The sequence below is a fragment of the Scyliorhinus torazame genome, chromosome 1 (assembly GCF_047496885.1).
Source record: "Scyliorhinus torazame isolate Kashiwa2021f chromosome 1, sScyTor2.1, whole genome shotgun sequence".
Taxonomy (NCBI): Eukaryota; Metazoa; Chordata; class Chondrichthyes; order Carcharhiniformes; family Scyliorhinidae; genus Scyliorhinus; species Scyliorhinus torazame.
Genome location: NC_092707.1, coordinates 155,024,211 through 155,043,687, shown reverse-complemented (window position 1 = coordinate 155,043,687; position 19,477 = coordinate 155,024,211). Strand labels below are relative to the sequence as shown.

General features: G+C 43.7%; 1 protein-coding gene across 2 annotated transcripts; it reads right to left on the bottom strand.

Annotated features, from left to right (window-relative positions):
* Nucleotides 1-1,731: 1,731 nt before the first annotated feature.
* LOC140415284 (stathmin-like) lies at nucleotides 1,732-17,758 on the bottom strand. Of its 2 annotated transcripts, XM_072501042.1 has the most exons (6): nucleotides 17,611-17,657; nucleotides 16,655-16,755; nucleotides 10,204-10,283; nucleotides 8,864-9,036; nucleotides 2,715-2,906; nucleotides 1,732-2,188 (listed from the first exon to the last, which is right to left on the bottom strand). In XM_072501042.1, exons 2-6 carry the CDS (start codon nucleotides 16,687-16,689, stop codon nucleotides 2,132-2,134), a joined length of 537 nt encoding a protein of 178 aa, XP_072357143.1. In that variant the 5' UTR covers nucleotides 16,690-16,755; nucleotides 17,611-17,657; the 3' UTR covers nucleotides 1,732-2,131. The 2 variants fall into 2 exon arrangements, with proteins under 2 accessions (XP_072357143.1, XP_072357142.1); XM_072501041.1 differs by lacking the exon at nucleotides 16,655-16,755 and having other exon boundaries at nucleotides 17,611-17,758.
* Nucleotides 17,759-19,477: the final 1,719 nt, after the last annotated feature.

Here is a 19,477-nt window from a genome sequence, read left to right as displayed (position 1 = left end):
CCAAACTTGTCCAGTACCTCAGAGGTACTTCCACTTGCCCCATCAAAGGCCTTGGCATCCAGGGAAATGAAATGAAAATCACTTGTCACAAGTAGGCTTCAAATGAAGTTACTGTGAAAAGCCCCTAGTCACCACATTCCAGCACCTGTTCGGGGAGGCTGGTATGGGAGATGATCACATCCAGTGTTCTCTCCCCGGATGGGGTCCATGATAATGTGCAGCAGGTACCTGATGTTGCTGTTAGCTGTCTGCCCTTGGTAAAGCCCATCTGATCTTCTGGGACTACCTTTGGCATGCAGCTGTCCTGCCACTGCGCCAAGATCTTGGTATCAGTTTTAAGGAGGGAGCTGGGTTTTGTACCTCAAGACTTTAGCAAACAAATTATGTTCTGCTTTAGCTATGTCCCAGCAGCTTCTATATCACTTAACCAGTAATCTAATTAGACTTGACACCATCCATTATCATTCACTCCCACCGTCATACCAGCTGATAAATATGCAGAATTTAAGCAGGTATTTCAGGGTGCAGTCTGCAATTTGGTGGAAAGGGAGATGTGGGAAGCTACTGTCCAAAGAGCCATCTCAGCACTCAGCTACCACTCGATGGAAATTCAATATATGAGATTATTGCATTTGTTCATGATCAGACTGGAATTATGCACTCCTGGACAGAGTGGGTCTCTCTTCTGGGCTCCAGGGCTCTTCTGCTTTATTCCATTTCCCCTTTTATTTTGCCATTATCATTTTTGATCTATGGACATTTACTGGTCCTGTAACTCCAAGGAAAAGCAGTTTCCACCTTTAATTCAAACTAAGATCCAGAAAGCTGTGCTGTTTTAGACTGACAGTAATTGACTGGCTAAAGTGGGCCCAAAAGGCTGCTCTGATCCCAACAGGTGGTGATTATATTACCTCACGGATGTCCCTGAACCACAAGGTTCCATTTTAGTTTCACTTTTGATTCTGCAATCCAAGTAGATGATTCCAACCAACTCTCTCCCAAAAGATTCAGCTAAAGTCTTCATAAGGTCACTGAGCACTTTAGCAAGTCTTCTCACGATTCTGCAAAGGCATGAAGTTAAACCACAGGCTGGAAGCAGGGTTTGATGAGAATGTCTCAGAGTTGAAGGCCAAGAACTAAAGTGACTCTCCAGAAGGCTTGCTGCCTGCAAGCACTATAGTGAATGAGTGACTGACTGTCAGTAAGACGATCACTATCTCAAAACTAGAGACTTTGATCAACCAGCATGCGGAGGAAAGCCTGCTTCAGAACCACCATTGGAAACAAGAGACTTTGACCTTCCTTATTATTTGTGTGGGTAGGGGTGGGATAGTTAAAAGTGGTAATAGGTTAGCTTGTTATTCAGTTGCATTTACTGCATATTCACCATGTTATAATGGACAGTAATTATATTTCACCTTTCAAACTGGACTAATTATTGGGCAGCCACGAGCCAAAATTGCAGGAATGTTTATAGTATTTTGGGTTAATTCACTATGTTGTGATTCCAGAGCAGGAATTAACGAAGCACTTGTGCATTTACAGATCTGATGACAATTGGGCAGCCAAGGGAATCATTAGTCTATGAATAATTGAAGCATAAATACAGGAATTTTTAGTGGACCCATGGCCAGAGATGACATGAATGAAGTTACTGCCCACTGTATCAACTTGATGTAACTTACGTACAAGAGAACATGCTCTGCTCCTCTTGAATAAGAAACAAACATCAACAGCAATTGTGCAGTTTTATTGAAATAAAGTCAGATGCAACAGGTTAGGCAGGTTTACAGTTACTAGACATGTAACACATCAGTAAAGCATGCTGGAAATTACACATTTCACAAAAAGGAATAACCAAACCAACAATCCCATTGAAGTCACTACTTTATAGAAAAATGCAGGAGCTCCATATATCTACATGGGATGGGGGACCCACGAAGGATGCTTACAAAAAAGGTGGAAAGCATACAAAATACAAGTTTCCCTCTAGTCAGCTTTTGGCTTGTAATTGTACACAACAGTTATTACAAATTGGAGTTCCCATTAACACACACTGGCCATTTAAAAAAAAAAAACATCTTTGGATGTTTGAAAACCGTCAAATTCCAAACAAAAAAGGGAGGATGTGTTAGTCTTCACTTTCTTTGATCTCTTTGCTCTTTCGGACTTCTTCCATCCGCTTTTCCTAAAAGGCAAATACATTTGTTTTTATAAAATCAAACAGCTGAAGAATCAAAAAGAAAACACAGAGGTCTTGATCGTCACAGAAGTGAGCACTCATGCGAACACATGATTTAAGCATAATGCATTCACCCAGTAACATGGTGACTAATTAGAAGCTTTGTAAACCAGTTTTAAGCAACAGTTCATTCATTGGTCTGTGCCAACTTTAAGCCGTTTTGCAGACAAGGCTGATACATACAACTCTCAGGGGGAGCTCTCTAGGGGAGATTCTCCAATAGTATTAAATTAATACTGCAGCTATTGCTGAAACTCAGACTGGGGGCAGCGGAACATCTTGATCCTTCACTAGAGCATGCCTCGGACCAATAGCATCATTAAAGCAAAGCAATAAATTTCCCAGGATCGGAGAACAAAATAGTAAACTGTAAACTTTATTTAGTAATGGATCAGCTAATGTTAAATTCCAATTCACTCAAAGGAAAATAAGTTACTATTTTGTGACAAGACAATTAGGTTTATTCCTATACCTTCTCACGTAAGCGCTCCAATTTGGCTGCTAGTTGAGCTTCACGATTCTCTTTATTAGCTTCCATTTTGGTGGTCAGTTTCTCCTCCGCCATTTTTCTGAAATTATTGTTTTCTTCAATAGCTTTCTGAAGCACTTCCTTTTCATGCTCTCGTTTTTCAGCCAACTGCTTTAGCACTTCAGCTTCATGTGACTAGGGAAGAAAAACTCACTATGAGAGAGACAAATACCCAATGCATAGTTTCACAAATTAAACTGGATCTCTGGATAGTTCATTTTTATGCTACTATTTGGTCAGTACTGGAAACAGACAAAACATCCCTTTTACAGAAATGAAGGGAGAGGAGATAGGCAGCTTGATGAAAGCCTGAATTTGATTTTGGAAAAAAATGCAGAGCACTGGTTGATAAAACATTAGGAAAAGTGCAAGAACGTGGGCAGCATGTTAGCAGTTGCTTCACAGCTCTAGGGTCCCAGGTTTGATTCCCAGCTTGGGTCACTGCCTGTGTGGAGTTTGCACATTCTCCCAGTGTCCGTGTGGGTTTCCTCCCACAGTCCAAAGATGTGCAGGTTAGGTGTATTGGCCATGATAATTTGCCCTTAGTGCTCAAACAATGGTTAGCCGGGGTTACTGGGATAGGGTGGAGCCGTGGGTACTCTTTCAGAGCTAGTGCAGAGTCGATGGGCCGAATGGCCTCCTTCTGCACTGTAAATTCTATGTGTCTCTATGTATATCAATAACTTTAGCAGAATGGGGCCAATGTTGTTCTTTGTACATCTACTTTGAATGCAAACCATCTCCAGGTTTGTTGAAGCATTCAGCAATAAAGTCACTATTGAATCTTAATTTTCCTTGCTCTGTACACATGAACGTTTGCTTATTGTCCAAGAACATAAGAACTAGGAGCAGGAGTAGGCCATCTGGCCCCTCGAGCCTGCTCCGCCATTGAATGAGATCATGGCTGATCTTTTTTGGACTCGGCTCCACTTTCCGGCCCGAACACCATAACCCTGGTTATGGGCCAAGGTTTCGGGGCTGGTTTAGCACAGGTCTAAATAGCTGGCATTGAAAGCAGACCCAGGCAGGCCAGCAGCGCGGGTTCAATTCCCAACCAGTCTCCCCAAACAGGCGCCATAATGTGGCGACTAGGGGCTTTTCACAGTAACTTTATTTGAAGTCTACTTGTGACAAGCGATTTACATTTCATAACCCTTAATTCTTCAAAAAACTACCTACCTTTATCTTAAAAACATTTAATGAAGGAGCCTCAACTGCTTCACTGGGCAAGGAATTCCATAGATTCACAACCTTTGGGTGAAGAAGTTCCTCCTAAGCTCAGTCCTAAATGTACTTCCCCTTATTTTGAGGCGATGCCCCCTAGTTCTGCTTTCACCCACTAGTGGAAACAACCTGCCTGTATCTATCCTATCTATTCCCTTCATAATTTTATACGTTTCTAGAAGATCCCCCTGCACCCTTCTAAATTCCACCGAGTACAGTCCCAGTCTACTCAACCTCGCCTCGTAATCCAACCCCTTCAGATGAGATTAACCTAGTGAATCTCCTCTGCACACCCTCCAGCACCAGTACATCCTTTCTCAGGTAAGGAGATGATACTCCAGGTGTGGCCTCACTAACACCTTATACAATTGCAGCATAATCTCCCTAGTCTTAAACTCAATCCCTCTAGCAATAAAGGACAAAATTCCATTTGCCTTCTTAATCACCTGTAAGCCAACTTTTTGCAACTCATGCACTAGCACAACCAGGTCGCTCTGCACAGCAGCATGTTTTAATATTTTATCATTTAAATAATAATTCCTTTTGCTATTATTCCTACCAAAATGGATAACCTCACATTTGTCACATTGTATCCCATCTGCCAGACCTTACACCATCCACTTAACCTATCCAGATCCCTCTGCAGACTTCCGGTGTCCTCTGCACTTTTTGCTTTACCACTCATCTTAGTGTCGCCTGCAAACTTGGGACACATTGCACTTGGTCCCAACTCCAAATCATCTATGTAAATTGCAAACAATTGTGAGCCCAACGCTGAACCCGGAGGGACACCACTAGCTACTGATTGCCAACCAGGGAAACACTCATTAATCCCCACTCTTTGCTTTCTATTAATTAACCAATCCTCTATCCATGCTACTACTTTCCCCTTAATGCCATGCATCTTTATCTTATGCAGCAATCTTGTGTGGCACCTTGTCAAAAGCTTTCTGGAAATCCAGATATACGACAGCAATTGGCTCCCCATTATCTACAGCACTGGTAATGCCCTCATAATCCCACTAAATTAGTTAGGCACAACCTGCGCTTTATGAACCCATGCTGCATCTGCCCAATGGGACAATTTCCATCACTATTTCTTCCTTGATGATAGATTCCAGCGTCTTCCCTACTACCAAAATTAAGCCAACTGGCCTATAATTACCCACTTTCTGCCTACCTCCTTTTTTTTTTTTAAATAAAAACAATGGTGTCACGTTTGCTAATTTCCAATCCGCCAGCACCACCCCAGAGTCTAGTGAATTTCAGTAAATTATCACGAGTGCATTTGAAATTTCCCTAGCCATCTCTTTTGCACTCTGGGATGCATTCCATCAGGGCCAGGAGACTGGTCTACCTTTAGCCCCATTAGCTTGCCCATCACTACCTCCTTAGTGATAACAATCATCAAGGTCCTCAGCTGTTATAGCCTCATTTCCATCAGTCACTGGCATGTTATTTTGTCTTCCACTGTGAAGACCGACCAAAAAAGCCTGTTCAGTTCCTCAGCCATTTCCTCATCTCCCTTCTCATCCTCTAAAGGACCAATATTTACCTTAGCCACTCTTTTGTTTTATATATTTGCAGAAACCTTTACTGTCTGTTTTTATAATCTGAGCAAGTTTACACTCAATCTACCTTACTCTTCTTTATAGCTTTTTTAGTAGCTTTCTGTTGCCCCTTAAAGATTTCCCAGTCCTCTAGTCTCCCACTAATCTTTGCTACTTTGTATGCTTTTTCCTTCAATTTGATACTCTCCCTTATTTCCTTAGATATCCACGGTCAATTTTCCCTCTTTCTACTGTCCTTCCTTTTTGTTGGTATAAAGCTGAGCACTGAAAAATCGCTTGGAAGGTTCTCCACGGGTTCACCTTAAAGTCTTTGGTCCCAGTCTACTTTAGCTAGCTCTTCTTTCATCCCATGCAAGCACAAAACACTGGTTTGATTTTACCTTCTCGCCCTCCATCTGTATTTTAAATTCCACCATATTATGATCACTCCTTCCAAGAAGAGGCAGCGTGGAAGCATTGTGGATAGCACAATTGCTTCACAGCTCCAGGGTCCCAGGTTCGATTCCAGCTTGGGTCACTGTCTGTGCGGAGTCTGCACATCCGCCCAGTGTGTGCGTGGGTTTCCTCCGGGTGCTCCGGTTTCCTCCCACAGTCCAAAGATGTGCAGGTTAGGTGGATTGGCCATGATAAATTGCCCTTGGTGTTGGGTGGGATTACTGGGTTATGGGGATAGGGTGGTGGTGTTGACCTTGGGTAGGGTGCTCTTTCCAAGAGCCGGTGCTGACTCGATGGGCCGAATGGCCTGCTTCTGCACTGTAAATTCTATTCTATGAAGATCCCTAACTATGAGATCATTAATCAATCTGGTCTCATTACACAGGACCAGATCTAGGACCGCTTGTTCCCACGTAGATTCCATTACATACTGTTCTAGGAAACTATCGCGGATACATTCTATAAACTCCACCTCAAGGCTACCTTGACCGACCTGGTTAAACCAATCGACATGTAGATTAAAATCCCCCATGATAACTGCTGTACCATTTCTACATGCATCAGTTATTTTTTTTTGTTTATTGCCTGCCCCACCATAATGTTACTTTTTGGTGGCCTAAAGACTATCAGTGACTTTTTTGCCTTACTATTCCTGATTTCCATCCAAATGGATTCAACCTTATCCTCCATAGCACCGATGTCATCCCTTACTATTGCCCGGATGTCATCCTTAAATAACAGAGCTACACCACCTCCTTTACCATCCACTGTCCTTCAGAATAGTTTGATACCCTCAGATATTTAACTTCCAGTCGTGACCATCCTTTAACCATGTTTCAGTAATGACCACTAAATCATAGTCATTCACGATGATTTGCGCCATCAACTCATTTATCTTATTCCGAATACGACGAGCATTCAGGTAAAGTACACTTATGTTGGCTTTTATAACTTGGTTTTGAATCTCAACACCTTGATCAGTAACCTCTTATTAACCAAAAATAACCAAGTTATTTTTCCTCTTAACGTTTCTAATTTTCCTTGCTGTTGAACCCATATTGTCAAGTAACAACCTGCCGCATCACTTCTCCATTTATGTTTTTACTTCCCGTTTTATTTATTTTCGTATCACTGGGCCTAGTCACTGAGCTCCCCTCAGTCACTGTACCTTGTACAGTCACCTTTTTTAATTTTTGACTATGGCTTCTCTGCCTTACACTTTCCCCCTTACTGCCTTTTGTTTCTGCCCTCGTTTTCCTACCTTCCGACTTCCTGCATAGTTTCCCATCCCCTGCCACATTAGTTCAAACACTCCCCAACCGCTCTAGCAAATAGCCCCCCCTAGGACATCAGTTCCAGTCCTGCCCAGATGTAACCCATCCAGTTTGTACAGGTCCCACCTCCCCCAGAACCGGTCCCAATGCCCCAGGAATCGGAAACCCTCCCCCTGACACCATCCCTTCAGCCACATATTCATCCTATATATCCTGTCATTTCTACTCTGACTAGCACGTGACACCAGTAGTAATCCTGAGATCACTACCTTAGGAGGTCAGATTTCTTAACTTCCTTCCTAGCTCCCTGTATTCTGGTTTTAGGACCTCATCCTTTTTTTAAACTTATGTCATTTGTACTGATGTGTACCACGACCACTGGCTATTCACCCTCCTCCTCCTGCAGAATGTCCTGTACCCGCTCCGAGACATCCTTGACCCTGGCACCAGGCAGGCAACATACCAGCCTGGAGTCTCATTTGCAGCCACAGAAACACTTGTAATTGACAATTGAATCCCCTATAACGTTGCATTGTCACACTTATCACCCCTCCCCTTTGCAGCAGAACCAACTGTGGTGCCACAAGTTTAGCTGTCCCCTCCCCCCCTCCGAGATGCCATTCCCCTCAACAGTATCCAAGGCGGTATATCTGTTCTGTAAGGGAATGGCCACAGGAGATTCCTGCACTACCTGCCTTGCTCTCTTGCAGTGCAGTAGAGGCTCCTTCATTAAATGTTTTTAAGATGAAGATAGATAGTTTTTTGAAGAATAAAGGGATTAAGGGTTAGGGTGTTCGGGCCGGAAAGTGGAGCTGAGTCCACAAAAGATCAGCCATGATCTCATTGAATGGTGGAGCAGGCTCGAGGGGCCAGATGGCCTACTCCTGCTCCTAGTTCTTATGTTTGGTGGTCACCCATTCCCTTCCTGCCTGCGGAGCGACCACCTCTCTTATATATACTATCCACGATGCTCTCCCGACTTGCGGATGCTCCAGTGTCTCCAGTTACTGCTCCAGCTCTGAAACTCTAGCTCCCAGGAGCTGTAACTGGAGACACTTCCTGCACACATGCTGACCCTGGGGACTGGAACTGTCCCCAGCCTGCCACATGGAGCAAGAGCAGACCACACCATGGAGCTGTCCTGCCATGAATTTTTCCTTTATATTAAACTGAAGATGTTTGTGTGTCAGATTAAATCCAATCCCCGTGTACTATTTAATTAGCTTTATCCCAGAGTATATTTCTACTAATTTCTGTTTAGATACTGACCAGTTTATTTGTGAAATTCTATACCTGGCGTGTAGGAAATGTGGGCATCAAATTTGAGGCAGAAACTCAAATTTATAAATAGATTTAGGTAGATGGAGCTAACAAGAACACACACAATACAATAAGCATCTCAAACTACAAGTATGGAAAAGTACAGTCTTCCTGGAGAGTCCCCTAAACATTACAGTACATTAGTTCAGCATGTGTCAAAGCAAAGGGCAATGCCCAAATTTAATCCAGCAGCACCTGTAGCTCAGGACAGTAATGTAGCATCTAAATCATGCAGTTTTGTTCAAGTACAGAAACAGCTTTAATGTACCTTTCGCCTGATTTCTGCAGCTTCATGTTTGCGCTGGATTTCTTCCAACGAAAGGTCCCTTTTCTTTGGAGGAGAAAGGGGAAACTCCGGAATAGCTTCAGCTGCAGGTGGGCTCAGGATCAATTCAAAAGCCTGGCCAGAAGATCGCTTGTCCAATTCTTTCACCTGGATATCTGAGAAACACATCTATTCAGTGCAGTTGCCAACTTTAGGAGAATAAATTGGACCTCAAAGAACAGTGCAGTCAGGAAAAGCTGTGTCATGACAATCCACTAATGACAAGAAAATTACATCTCAAATTTGATGACATAATCAGGCAATAGAATGTTCTAAATTGAATAATGTACGGGTAGCACGGTAGCATTGCTGAAGGCGTCGAGGTCCCAGGTTCGATCCCGGTTCTGGGTCACTGTCCGTGTGGAGTTTGCACATTCTCCCAGTGTTTGCGTGGGTTTCGCTCCCACAACCCAAAGATGTGCAGGGTAGGTGGATTGGCCACACTAAATTGCCCCTTAATTGGAAAAAATGAATTGGGTACTCAATTTATAAAAAAACAAAAATAAACTGAATAATGTACAAAACCAGTCAAATGTTAAATCTGCCCACTGACCATTGAATCCAGTATGTCTCAAGACATTATTTATTGTGGTTGACAAAGCAACATTGTGCTATGGTGATAGTTAAGTATTGTTTTGTAGTTGCATAAATAGTAGCATGTGAAAGTGTTGAATTCAACAAGAATAACCTCACCATCAGTCAGATCATCGAGTCCTGCATTTCTCTCAATTGGAATTTAAAGATACAGCACAAACCAAATCAGTGCTGTAATTGGTAAAATTAAATTCAACTTATTCACCCAGCAAGACACCAGTGTCTCAAACTAAAATGTGCTCCATTCCTGGTATAGTTATATAATAATAATAATCTTTATTAGTCTCAAAAGTAGGCTTACATTAACACTGCAATGAAATGACTATGTAAAGCCCCTGATCGCCACACTCCCGACACCTGTTCGGGTACACTGAGAATTCAGAACGTCCAATTCACCAAACAAGCACATCTTTCCGGACTTGTGGGAAGAAACCGGAGCACCCGGAGAAAGCCCACGCAGACACGGAGATGTGCAGACAACGACCCAAGCTGGGAATTGAACTCAAGTCCCTGTGAAGTAAGTGCAACCACTATGCTACCATGCGAGGTCAAGTGTACAACAATTGCATCAGCCTAATTACTATAAAATCTTGTTATCAATTTTAAGGGACTACAGAGGCTGGCATTCAAAACATTTCTCCCCTCATCTCCCAGGCTACAAGCTCAGTTCATTCTATACTTGTACTTACCAGCTGATGCCGATGCCATTATGTAACAAGACAGGTTGTGAACTTTCAGGTGTTGAATGCTATCCAAATGTGAACAGATCCTGTGGTCAGAACATTTAGGGCAAAAAATTAGCATAATTTCCAAAATAACAAACAAACTTGTGAAGAATCAAGGCTGACAGAGCAGGATATTGTAAAAAGGAAAATAAATGCCACAATATCAGGATGGTCAGTATTGATTGCTTAGTCACATGTACCGAAGTACAGTGAAAAGTATTTTTCTGCGGCCAACGGATCATACACAGTATATACATAGTAGACAAAAAGAATAATTGACAGTGATTGGTTAGAGTGCGGAACAAGGGTCAAACAAAGCAAATACATGAGCAAGAGCAGTATAGTGTCTCGTGTAGTGTTCTTACAGGGAACAGATCAGTCAGGCATCATGTATAGTGTTCTACAGGGAACGGATCAGTCCGAGGGAGTTGTTGAGGAGTCTAGTAGCTGTGGGGCAGCTGATCCCATGTCTGGATGTGTGGGTCTTCAGACTTGGGCCTGGAAGAGGGCAAACCTAGGTGGGAGGGGTCTCTGGCAATGCTGTCCACCTTTCTGAGGCAGCAGGGGGTGTAGACAGAATCAATGGGAGGGTGGCAAGCTTGTGTGATGCGTTGGGCTAAGTTCACCACACTCTGCAGTGATCTTGGGCCGAGCAGCTGCCATACCCCGAGTGGCGCAGTCGTTAGCACTGCTGCCTCAAGACACCAAATACCTGGGTTCAATCCCAGCCCTGGGTCACTGGCCATGTGGAGTTTGCACATGCTTAGTGTCTGCATGGATCTTGTCCCCACAACCCAAAGTTGTGCAGCATAGGTGGATTAACCACGCTAAATTGCTCCTGAATTGGAAAAACAAATTGGGCACTTTAAAAGGACCATCAGTATTGAAAGACATGTTAACTACTCTTAGTGCAGATTCAGTCATGTTAAGGTCCTGTTCATAGAATTTAGTGCAGGCCATTCGGCCCATCGAGTCTACACCAGCCCTTGGAAAGAGCACCCTACTTTAGCCCACACCTCCACCCTATTCCCCTTAACCCAGTTACCCCACCTAACTAATTTTGGACACAAAGGGTAATTTAGCATGGCCAATCCACCTAACCTGCAAATCTTTGGACTGCAGGAGGAAACCCACAGAGACACGGGGAGAACTTGCAGGCTCCGCATACAGTGATCCAAGCTGGGAATCAAATCAGGGACCCTGGAGCTGTGACGAAAGTGCTAACCACTGCTATTGTGCCGCTGTTGTACATACCAAATTTCTAGTAGCTGTAGTTTCTTTTCACGGACAATAGAAATAGAGGTGATGAAACATTAGCTTAAAAGTCAGATGCTTGCAGGAGCAATAAAGCCAAGAATATATCCCAGATATTATGAGACACTTTAAATGAGCAGCATGCTTTCAGAAATTACCACATTTTCAACATCCAATATTTGTTGTTGAGCATGGCAAGTTTAGAATTGCCTGCAGATAACAATTCAGCTAATCATATAAAGGGATAGCTAGTCACTACTATAGCTGATATAGAGCCTATGATCTCAAAAAGGTGAAAAACAAAATCAATCTAAACGCAAATTAAAAGCAGCTCCAGGGTGGTTCTTTCCCATCTAGAATGTCCACAACTACAGCTTTCTTCAATAGGCCCACACTTGTATTACATAACCAGAAACATGCCTTCTGTCCCCTCCAATTCATGAGAAACCAAAAGGATTCGAAATACTCAGCCAATTTCTGCTGTCTAATATGAAGGAACACCAGGAATGAGAAATTGGAGCTATTCTGTGCTGCTTGCGCGTCACACTAATATGCAAGTCATTCCAGGAGTTTAACCTGGTTGACAAAAATACTCACCAAAATAGTCAGCCTCTGGATCTTTAGAATATAGGTTCTATACATACAAGGGCTGTCAAATTCAGATCTTATAGCAAGACAAGCTTTGTGATTTAGGAGTGAGGTTGAATATTGGGGCAGGTGGTCACATGGCTACTTCAGAAACCAGCAGGATTTGGCAATACCATGGAATAGAGGGAGCAGATTACCAATAGGCCAGAGGCATCATAAGGTATTACAGCTTGGCCAGTAACCCTGGCTTTATTTTGGGGTCGCAAAATCAGAACATTGGAATCTAGAACAGTAAAAAGGTGCCTTTTTAATTTTTTTAAAATATGAATTGGAGTACCCAATTAAAGGGCAATTTAGCATGGCCAATCCATCTTTGGATTGTGGGGGTGAAACCCTCGCAGACACGAAATGTGCAAACTCCACACGGACAGTGACCCAGGGCCGGGATCAAACCCAGTGCTAACCACTGCGACCCATGCCACCCCTTGTAAAACATGTATCTGAAGGTCTACTTGAACAGAATAACTGGTGTGCAGAAGGATGATGTTTCAGGTCTGTGTCAGAGTTAACACTTCAGGTTTGTGACCTTTCATCAGAATCAGTTCTGATGAGATCGGAAACACTAATTTGGTAATTTTCCACAGATTATTGCCTCCAGACCTGCTGAGTGTTGCCAGTTATTTCAGATTACCAGCAACAGTATTTTGCTTCTCTACTTGCAATTTGTCTTGTTTACCCAAGGAAAACAGAAGCTAAGTTGGTAATCAATTGGGTAAGCAGAAATAATGATAATGATAATGTTATGTGCAGTTTACTATCTTAAATACCCATGTTAAAAATTAATTTAGTTTGGACCAAGGGACCCCCTAAATTAAACCAATACTAGAAAATAGGCTACCACCAGGAAAGTACAGTACCGAGTACAACTGATGTTGTATCAGAGGTTAAGTGTTCATCCCCAGCTCAGTTCACAGGTCCTTGCAGGAAATAAATGTGCAGTTAATTTATATATCCGTAAGAGCTGCTGTCGAGCATCTGATAGTGCAAGTCACAGATAATGGCATTCCCGAGATTAGTAAACATAGAAATGCCAATTTCCAACTGTTAAGCCTCTGAGCAAACAAGAGTTAAACATGGACAAATTGCATTTTCTTTGCCAAAATTGAACTTCCTAATCAAGAGGATGCAATTATTTGGAATAACACGTGCTAAGAATCAGCCAGTCAAGACAAGGGAGGATTTACAAAGAGGACCAGCCAGATGTAGCCTGGAGGAAGCCAAAGACAACAGTCACAGAAAGATTAGACGTTACTTGAAAGCTGTATTGTTTTTCCAGTTTGACAAAACAAAAACAAAAAAACTCCCTTGACAATTTAATGTTTTAGCAACTGTAGCATCTGGCAGTGTTTAAATCACTTAAAACGAGGAGACTGCAGACAGAATGATTGGCACCATGACGGCATTGATTACAGCAGGCTGCACTATTTACTAACACTATTGAAATAGTGAAATAAAAGTCTGATTATGCCTCATTGATTGTTCACGTTCAGATTTTTGCACTAACTGCTATTAAATTCATTAGCAAGTTGCATCAAGAAATGCATGATTACCAAATTCCTTTCAACAAAATCTACGGGTTGCATTTAGAAGCGGAACTTAACACTGGTCATTGTCAACACAATCACTACTCAGCATTTGGAAAGGAATTGAAGTGCATTAATACATTGCACTACATGAAATTATATTCAGATGCCAGTAGCCACCTCCTGAACATGTTCAAGAGTCAAGGATACCAAGTAAAGTTTGTGTAAAATGGATTTTGATCTAGTGAAGCAAAATCACCAATGAGAATTGGTAAATGTTGACATTTCAAGGAGGAATTAGATATAGCTCTTGGGGCTAAAGGGATATGGGGGGGGGTGGCAGGATCAGGGTATTGAACTTGATGATCTGCTATAATGAATGGCGGCACAGGCTCGAGGGGCCTCCTCCTGCTTCTAGGTTTGGATCATATTAGCACACTGGAGGAAAATCCCAAGTTAACAAACCACACAGCGCAAGAAACAAAAAATGGAGAGATGTTTGTACAAACACTGACCCTAAATGTGGCGTACATATCCCATAAACTGAAAACCTGGACAATGCATAAGTGTAATATTTATTGAAGGCTTGTTCAAGACAGTCACTGCATACAGTAGCCATTAGATAGTGCCTATACACATTTCAACTGAAAAAGCATTAATTTGGTTAACAGAGGACTGATAACAGATGGAAGAGCAGTGTCAGGCTTAATAACTAGAGGCGACACTTAGTGTGTGCAGTAATCACCAAGCCAGGCAATAGCTTCCACAGTGGCCTAATGGTGCTCAATCTCGTCAGGGACAGTCTTCAATGATGAGTCATTGATTGGGGTGCACCACATCTGCAGTCAAGTTTTCCTGCAAGGCTCCACTTGTACCAACAAGTGACAGACTGCATCAGGTTCATGCTCATTAAGTGTCATCAGGTCTCTTTGACAAGTGTGATTTTTATAACTGACCCAGTGTATCTAGGTCTGTGTGTGTTAAGGGGTCATCAAAGTAAAAGCAGGGTAGGATTAGAATCTAAAGAGGCCAACCAACCAGTGAGCTGGAATGGATTTTTGATAAATCAAGGGCTTGGAAGACATTTAGTTATTAAGATAGGTTGGGTTACCAGGAATATGGTATTGACATTACCAGGAGTGACCTTCATCAGCCAGTCTAGAGGAGACACCTTTCTTCCTCTTCCCTCCCCAAGCAGAGGGGTTAGACAAGCCGGGGCTGCTCTGAGCAGAGAAGGGGGGGGGGTGCTCTGAGCAGAGAAGGGGGGGGGGGTGCTCTGAGCAGAGAAGGGGGGGGGGGGTGCTCTGAGCAGAGAAGGGGGGGGGGTGCTCTGAGCAGAGAAGGGGGGGGGGTGCTCTGAGCAGAGAAGGGGGGGGGGGTGCTCTGAGCAGAGAAGGGGGGGGGGGTGCTCTGAGCAGAGAAGGGGGGGGGGGGTGCTCTGAGCAGAGAAGGGGGGGGGGGTGCTCTGAGCAGAGAAGGGGGGGGGGTGCTCTGAGCAGAGAAGGGGGGGGGGTGCTCTGAGCAGAGAAGGGGGGGGTGCTCTGAGCAGAGAAGGGGGGGGGGGTGCTCTGAGCAGAGAAGAGGGGGGGGTGCTCTGAGCAGAGAAGGGGGTGCTCTGAGCAGAGAAGGGGGTGCTCTGAGCAGAGATGGGGGGAGGGGGTGCTCTGAGCAGAGAAGGGGGGAGGGGGTGCTCTGAGCAGAGAAGGGGGGAGGGGGTGCTCTGAGCAGAGAAGGGGGGAGGGGGTGCTCTGAGCAGAGAAGGGGGGAGGGGGTGCTCTGAGCAGAGAAGGGGGGAGGGGGTGCTCTGAGCAGAGAAGGGGGGAGGGGGTGCTCTGAGCAGAGAAGGGGGGAGGGGGTGCTCTGAGCAGAGAAGGGGGGAGGGGGTGCTCTGAGCAGAGAAGGGGGGAGGGGGTGCTCTGAGCAGAGAAGGGGGGAGGGGGTGCTTTGAGCAGAGAAGGGGGAGGGGGTGCTCTGAGCAGAGAAGGGGGGGTACAAAAGCAGAGAAGAGCAAGAAATGGGACTAATTCAATAGCTCTTTCATGGAGATCGCACAGGCACAAATATCATCTTGTGTTTATCATTCTAGATATTTAACTCCCACCTCTCACAAGTGAATGGTTCCTGGCAGACAGCCAAGTGACACCCACCCTCACTATTTTTAAACTAACCTAGTATTGACAGGATGAGAATTATCCACTTTTGATAGTGGCAGTGGAATTGAGTGGCAGTGGAATTGAATGCATCCAGATAATTCAGCCTTAAGATTAATTATCAAAGGCAGCGAAACTGACCTGCCAGTGAGTAAAACAAAACTGCCAACAAGACTACAATTTGTTGTTGCTGAAAAATTTCAAGCAGCATTTACAACCTCAAATGTGATGGAAACTCCTCATCATTCCCAAATTCCTAGCCCATAGATAATGGATCAGCTTCAATCTGGGGGAAGGTGCTTCAACCCACACAAAGGCAGACATTGCAGACAGCAACAAGACTCGAGCGCCACCTGAAGCCAAAGAAAATGGTGGCAGTACCAACAGTCTGGCAGATGTGAAAGCATGTTCTACTCAGCTGAATGACAGTCTAGTTGTTCTGGTGCCAGTTTAACGGTTAATGTATTAATACCCCATAAACAGACAATAGTCTGTAAACCAACCAAATTAAAATGTAGGTTTTTTTTAAAAAATCAATTTGCACAGCTTAGAGTTAGCATTTTCGGTGTGAAGTTAACAATGCTTCAAGGCGAGCATATCGAACAGCGGAATAAAAAAATGGTTCCAACTCCCAACTAATGGATTTAAAAACTACTGCAAAGGAAGTTTGTTTAAAAATGATGCACGCACGATTTTGTAAGTAAATGCGACTAAGTCGATCACCCAAAACGGGACTCAAAAGCAGCATTTCACTCGAAGCGCTAGTCCCCCCCCCCCCCCGCCGATTAAAATTACAGGTATACAAAGCGATTCATTGTCCCCGGGCGGAGGGAAACTTGCCTTGGAAAAAGTGGTGCAAAAATTCTTATTTTCATAGCAATTCAATAAAGCGCTTGACTTTGCATTTTTGTGTTGAGCGGTTCACAGAAGCCCTCTTTGTGCTAAGACAGGAAAAGCAATCCAGGAACGTTATTTCGGAACAAAGCGTCCCTGTATTTCTTGATAGCCGAAAAACATAGGGACTGAAGATCAGAAGGAAAACAAAAGTGCAAACACGCGTGTGCCAACAAATTGCCAAAGCGGTGTTTAATAATTCAAACAGGTGCAAAGGATGTTGCAATTATAAATTTAATGCTGCAACTGACACCTTGAAATATTTTACGTCACCTTTAAATTCCCCTCCCAAAATATCTGGTTAGGTGCCCCTCCCTGGTTTCTTCGATGACTGTACCCAGACAATAACCCGTTAACAACAAAAAACATTTAACCCTCAGTGGATTTGAATATTACAGAGCCCTGCACGGATTTCAGTTTGAAATACGACAGTTTAAAAGCTGGATCCCCAATAGCATAACAAAACGTACTCAAATCATTTTTGTATTTCGAGCCGACATCTTGCTCAAAGCAGACAGCGCCCTCGCTGCCCCCCTCCCCCTTCCCTTCTTTGTCTTGCAATAAGCACCTACGGATAATTTGGATTTCAAAGATGCACAAATCAATTGCACCACTTCGGTTAAAAAAACCAATTACACTACTTTCTATATTTTAACTTTACAATAAATTATTGCCTTCTTAAATATTGTCGGATTCCCTTGCACACGGCAGATCTGCATTAACCCCAATTAACCTACCCGTTCCCAGACCGATCTGTTGCATTGGTCCGAAATTCTAACGTTTAAAAATATTTTGTAAATCACAACTAAATTTAAATCCTCCTCCTTCCAGATGATTAATTTAATCCAATCCCAGTTATTCGGTACATGCATGTAGCTGCGACACTTGCCCGCTCCCCTTACCCTCGCTCCTTCTCTCGTTCGTTCCCTTTGTCTCCCGCGCTCTGCACAAACCCACTTTCAATCACCAGATGTCCCCCACACATCTACTGAATAAAAACCGCCAAAAACACACCACGTGCTATCACCGGCGCTCTTTCATTGGCCACAACCCGCTAGCTGTTGGTGATGATGAGGTACAATGCGTCGATTCAATTAGTCCTTTCCAATAGTCTCCAATCAATCAGAGCACGCACAGAACCCTGTACATCCATTGGCTCAGAACTCAGCAATCCCTGTCCTCAGTGGCTAAAACTATCTGCCAGCTTCCAATGATTGGCTGCCTCGCTCGCCAGTCCGTGCTGTGTTCCTATTGGCTAGCGCCCTTTGACACTATTGCAGTGTCGTCACAATATCCTCATTGTGTTTACTCCAACAACTTGCGCAGGTGCTATTCTGGTCAGTTCGGACTCACGGCTGTGCTTACCCATTAAGATAACAATGCAGTGGGATGAAGCAGAAGAGGATGCACATATACTATTTGTTGAGCACTTCTTTTGCGCTATATCCATCGACAATCATTGTCTCGGTTCATGCATTAACAACAGCCATCTCGGTGAGATATATGGTCGGGCGGGCAAATGGCTACTGTACCCCAGAGTAAGAGGCAGGCACATAATATGCAATGTAAACTTGCAATACAACATCATGGCACTATCTTTTTCAACAAAATGCATAACAAGTAAGTAACGAAACTCCAAATGCTGGAAATATGTAAAAAGTAAATACTCAAAACTACTGAATAGAATTAGCGAAAATAGGGTAGCTTTTGTTAGATTAGTGAACACTTTGTATATCACCTTTCACAACCACAGGACAGCCCAAACAAAGTACTTGCAACCAATTAAGTACTTTTGAAGTGAGTCCCTATTCTAGAAAATGCAGCAGCCAATTTGCACACAGCTGAGGCCTATGAATAGCATTGTGAAAGTGGTCAGTGAGTAATGGGTTAAAATCAGAAGTATACATATGCTAATAAAATAATGATCTCGGATCACGACTGAGAAATAAGCGAGATCTGGAAGGAGATCTCCAACCCTGTATAGAGGTTGAAATGTGTAATTACTTTAAATAAAGAGGTTTTGAGAAACTACAGGCATAAGCAGTACATTTTGGGAGAATAGATAATCCCCCAAATCTCGATCTAGACCCCAACCACACAATGAAACATGGTGCCACGAGAAAAAGGCCCAGTGAATTAAAAAAAGATACAAGGCTGAGAAGAAAGATCCTTCAAGGAAGGTTAAAAAAATGAAGACTCACCAAGATGTCATTGGAGCATCACACGGGTGCAGCAGATGTCAGCTCTGACCCAGACCCAGAGACCAGACAGGTGGGCTGGTCTTTCCGGTGCAGACTCGATGGGCCAAATGGCCTGCACTGTAAATTCTATGTCTATATCATACAATCATAGAGGCCATTCATCCCATCGAGTCTGCACCGACCCTCTGAAAGAGCACCCTATCCTAGTAACCACATAATCCCCACCTAACCTGAACATCTTTGGATTCTAAGGGGCAATTTTGTATGGCCAATCTGAAGCAGGCACTCCCAGTGCGGACTTTGAAGTTGTGAGGTAGTTGCTGTGGTGGAGAGTGGCTGCTGCTCGTGCTCTCTCCCTGCTGCTCAGAATGCTGCCTGTTTCCGGTGTTGGTTGCTGCTGAGCTGCCTGGCGGAAGGAGAGGTGAGGGAAGGGAGGAGAAAAGGACAAGAAGAAGGCGACTTCAACACCAAGGTGGGAGCAGAACCCTCTGGACTGCTTATTCAGTCGCCGCCCTGCCTGGTTCTCCCAATCATCACCAGCAAGGACAAAGCCTTCCTTCTTCCATCA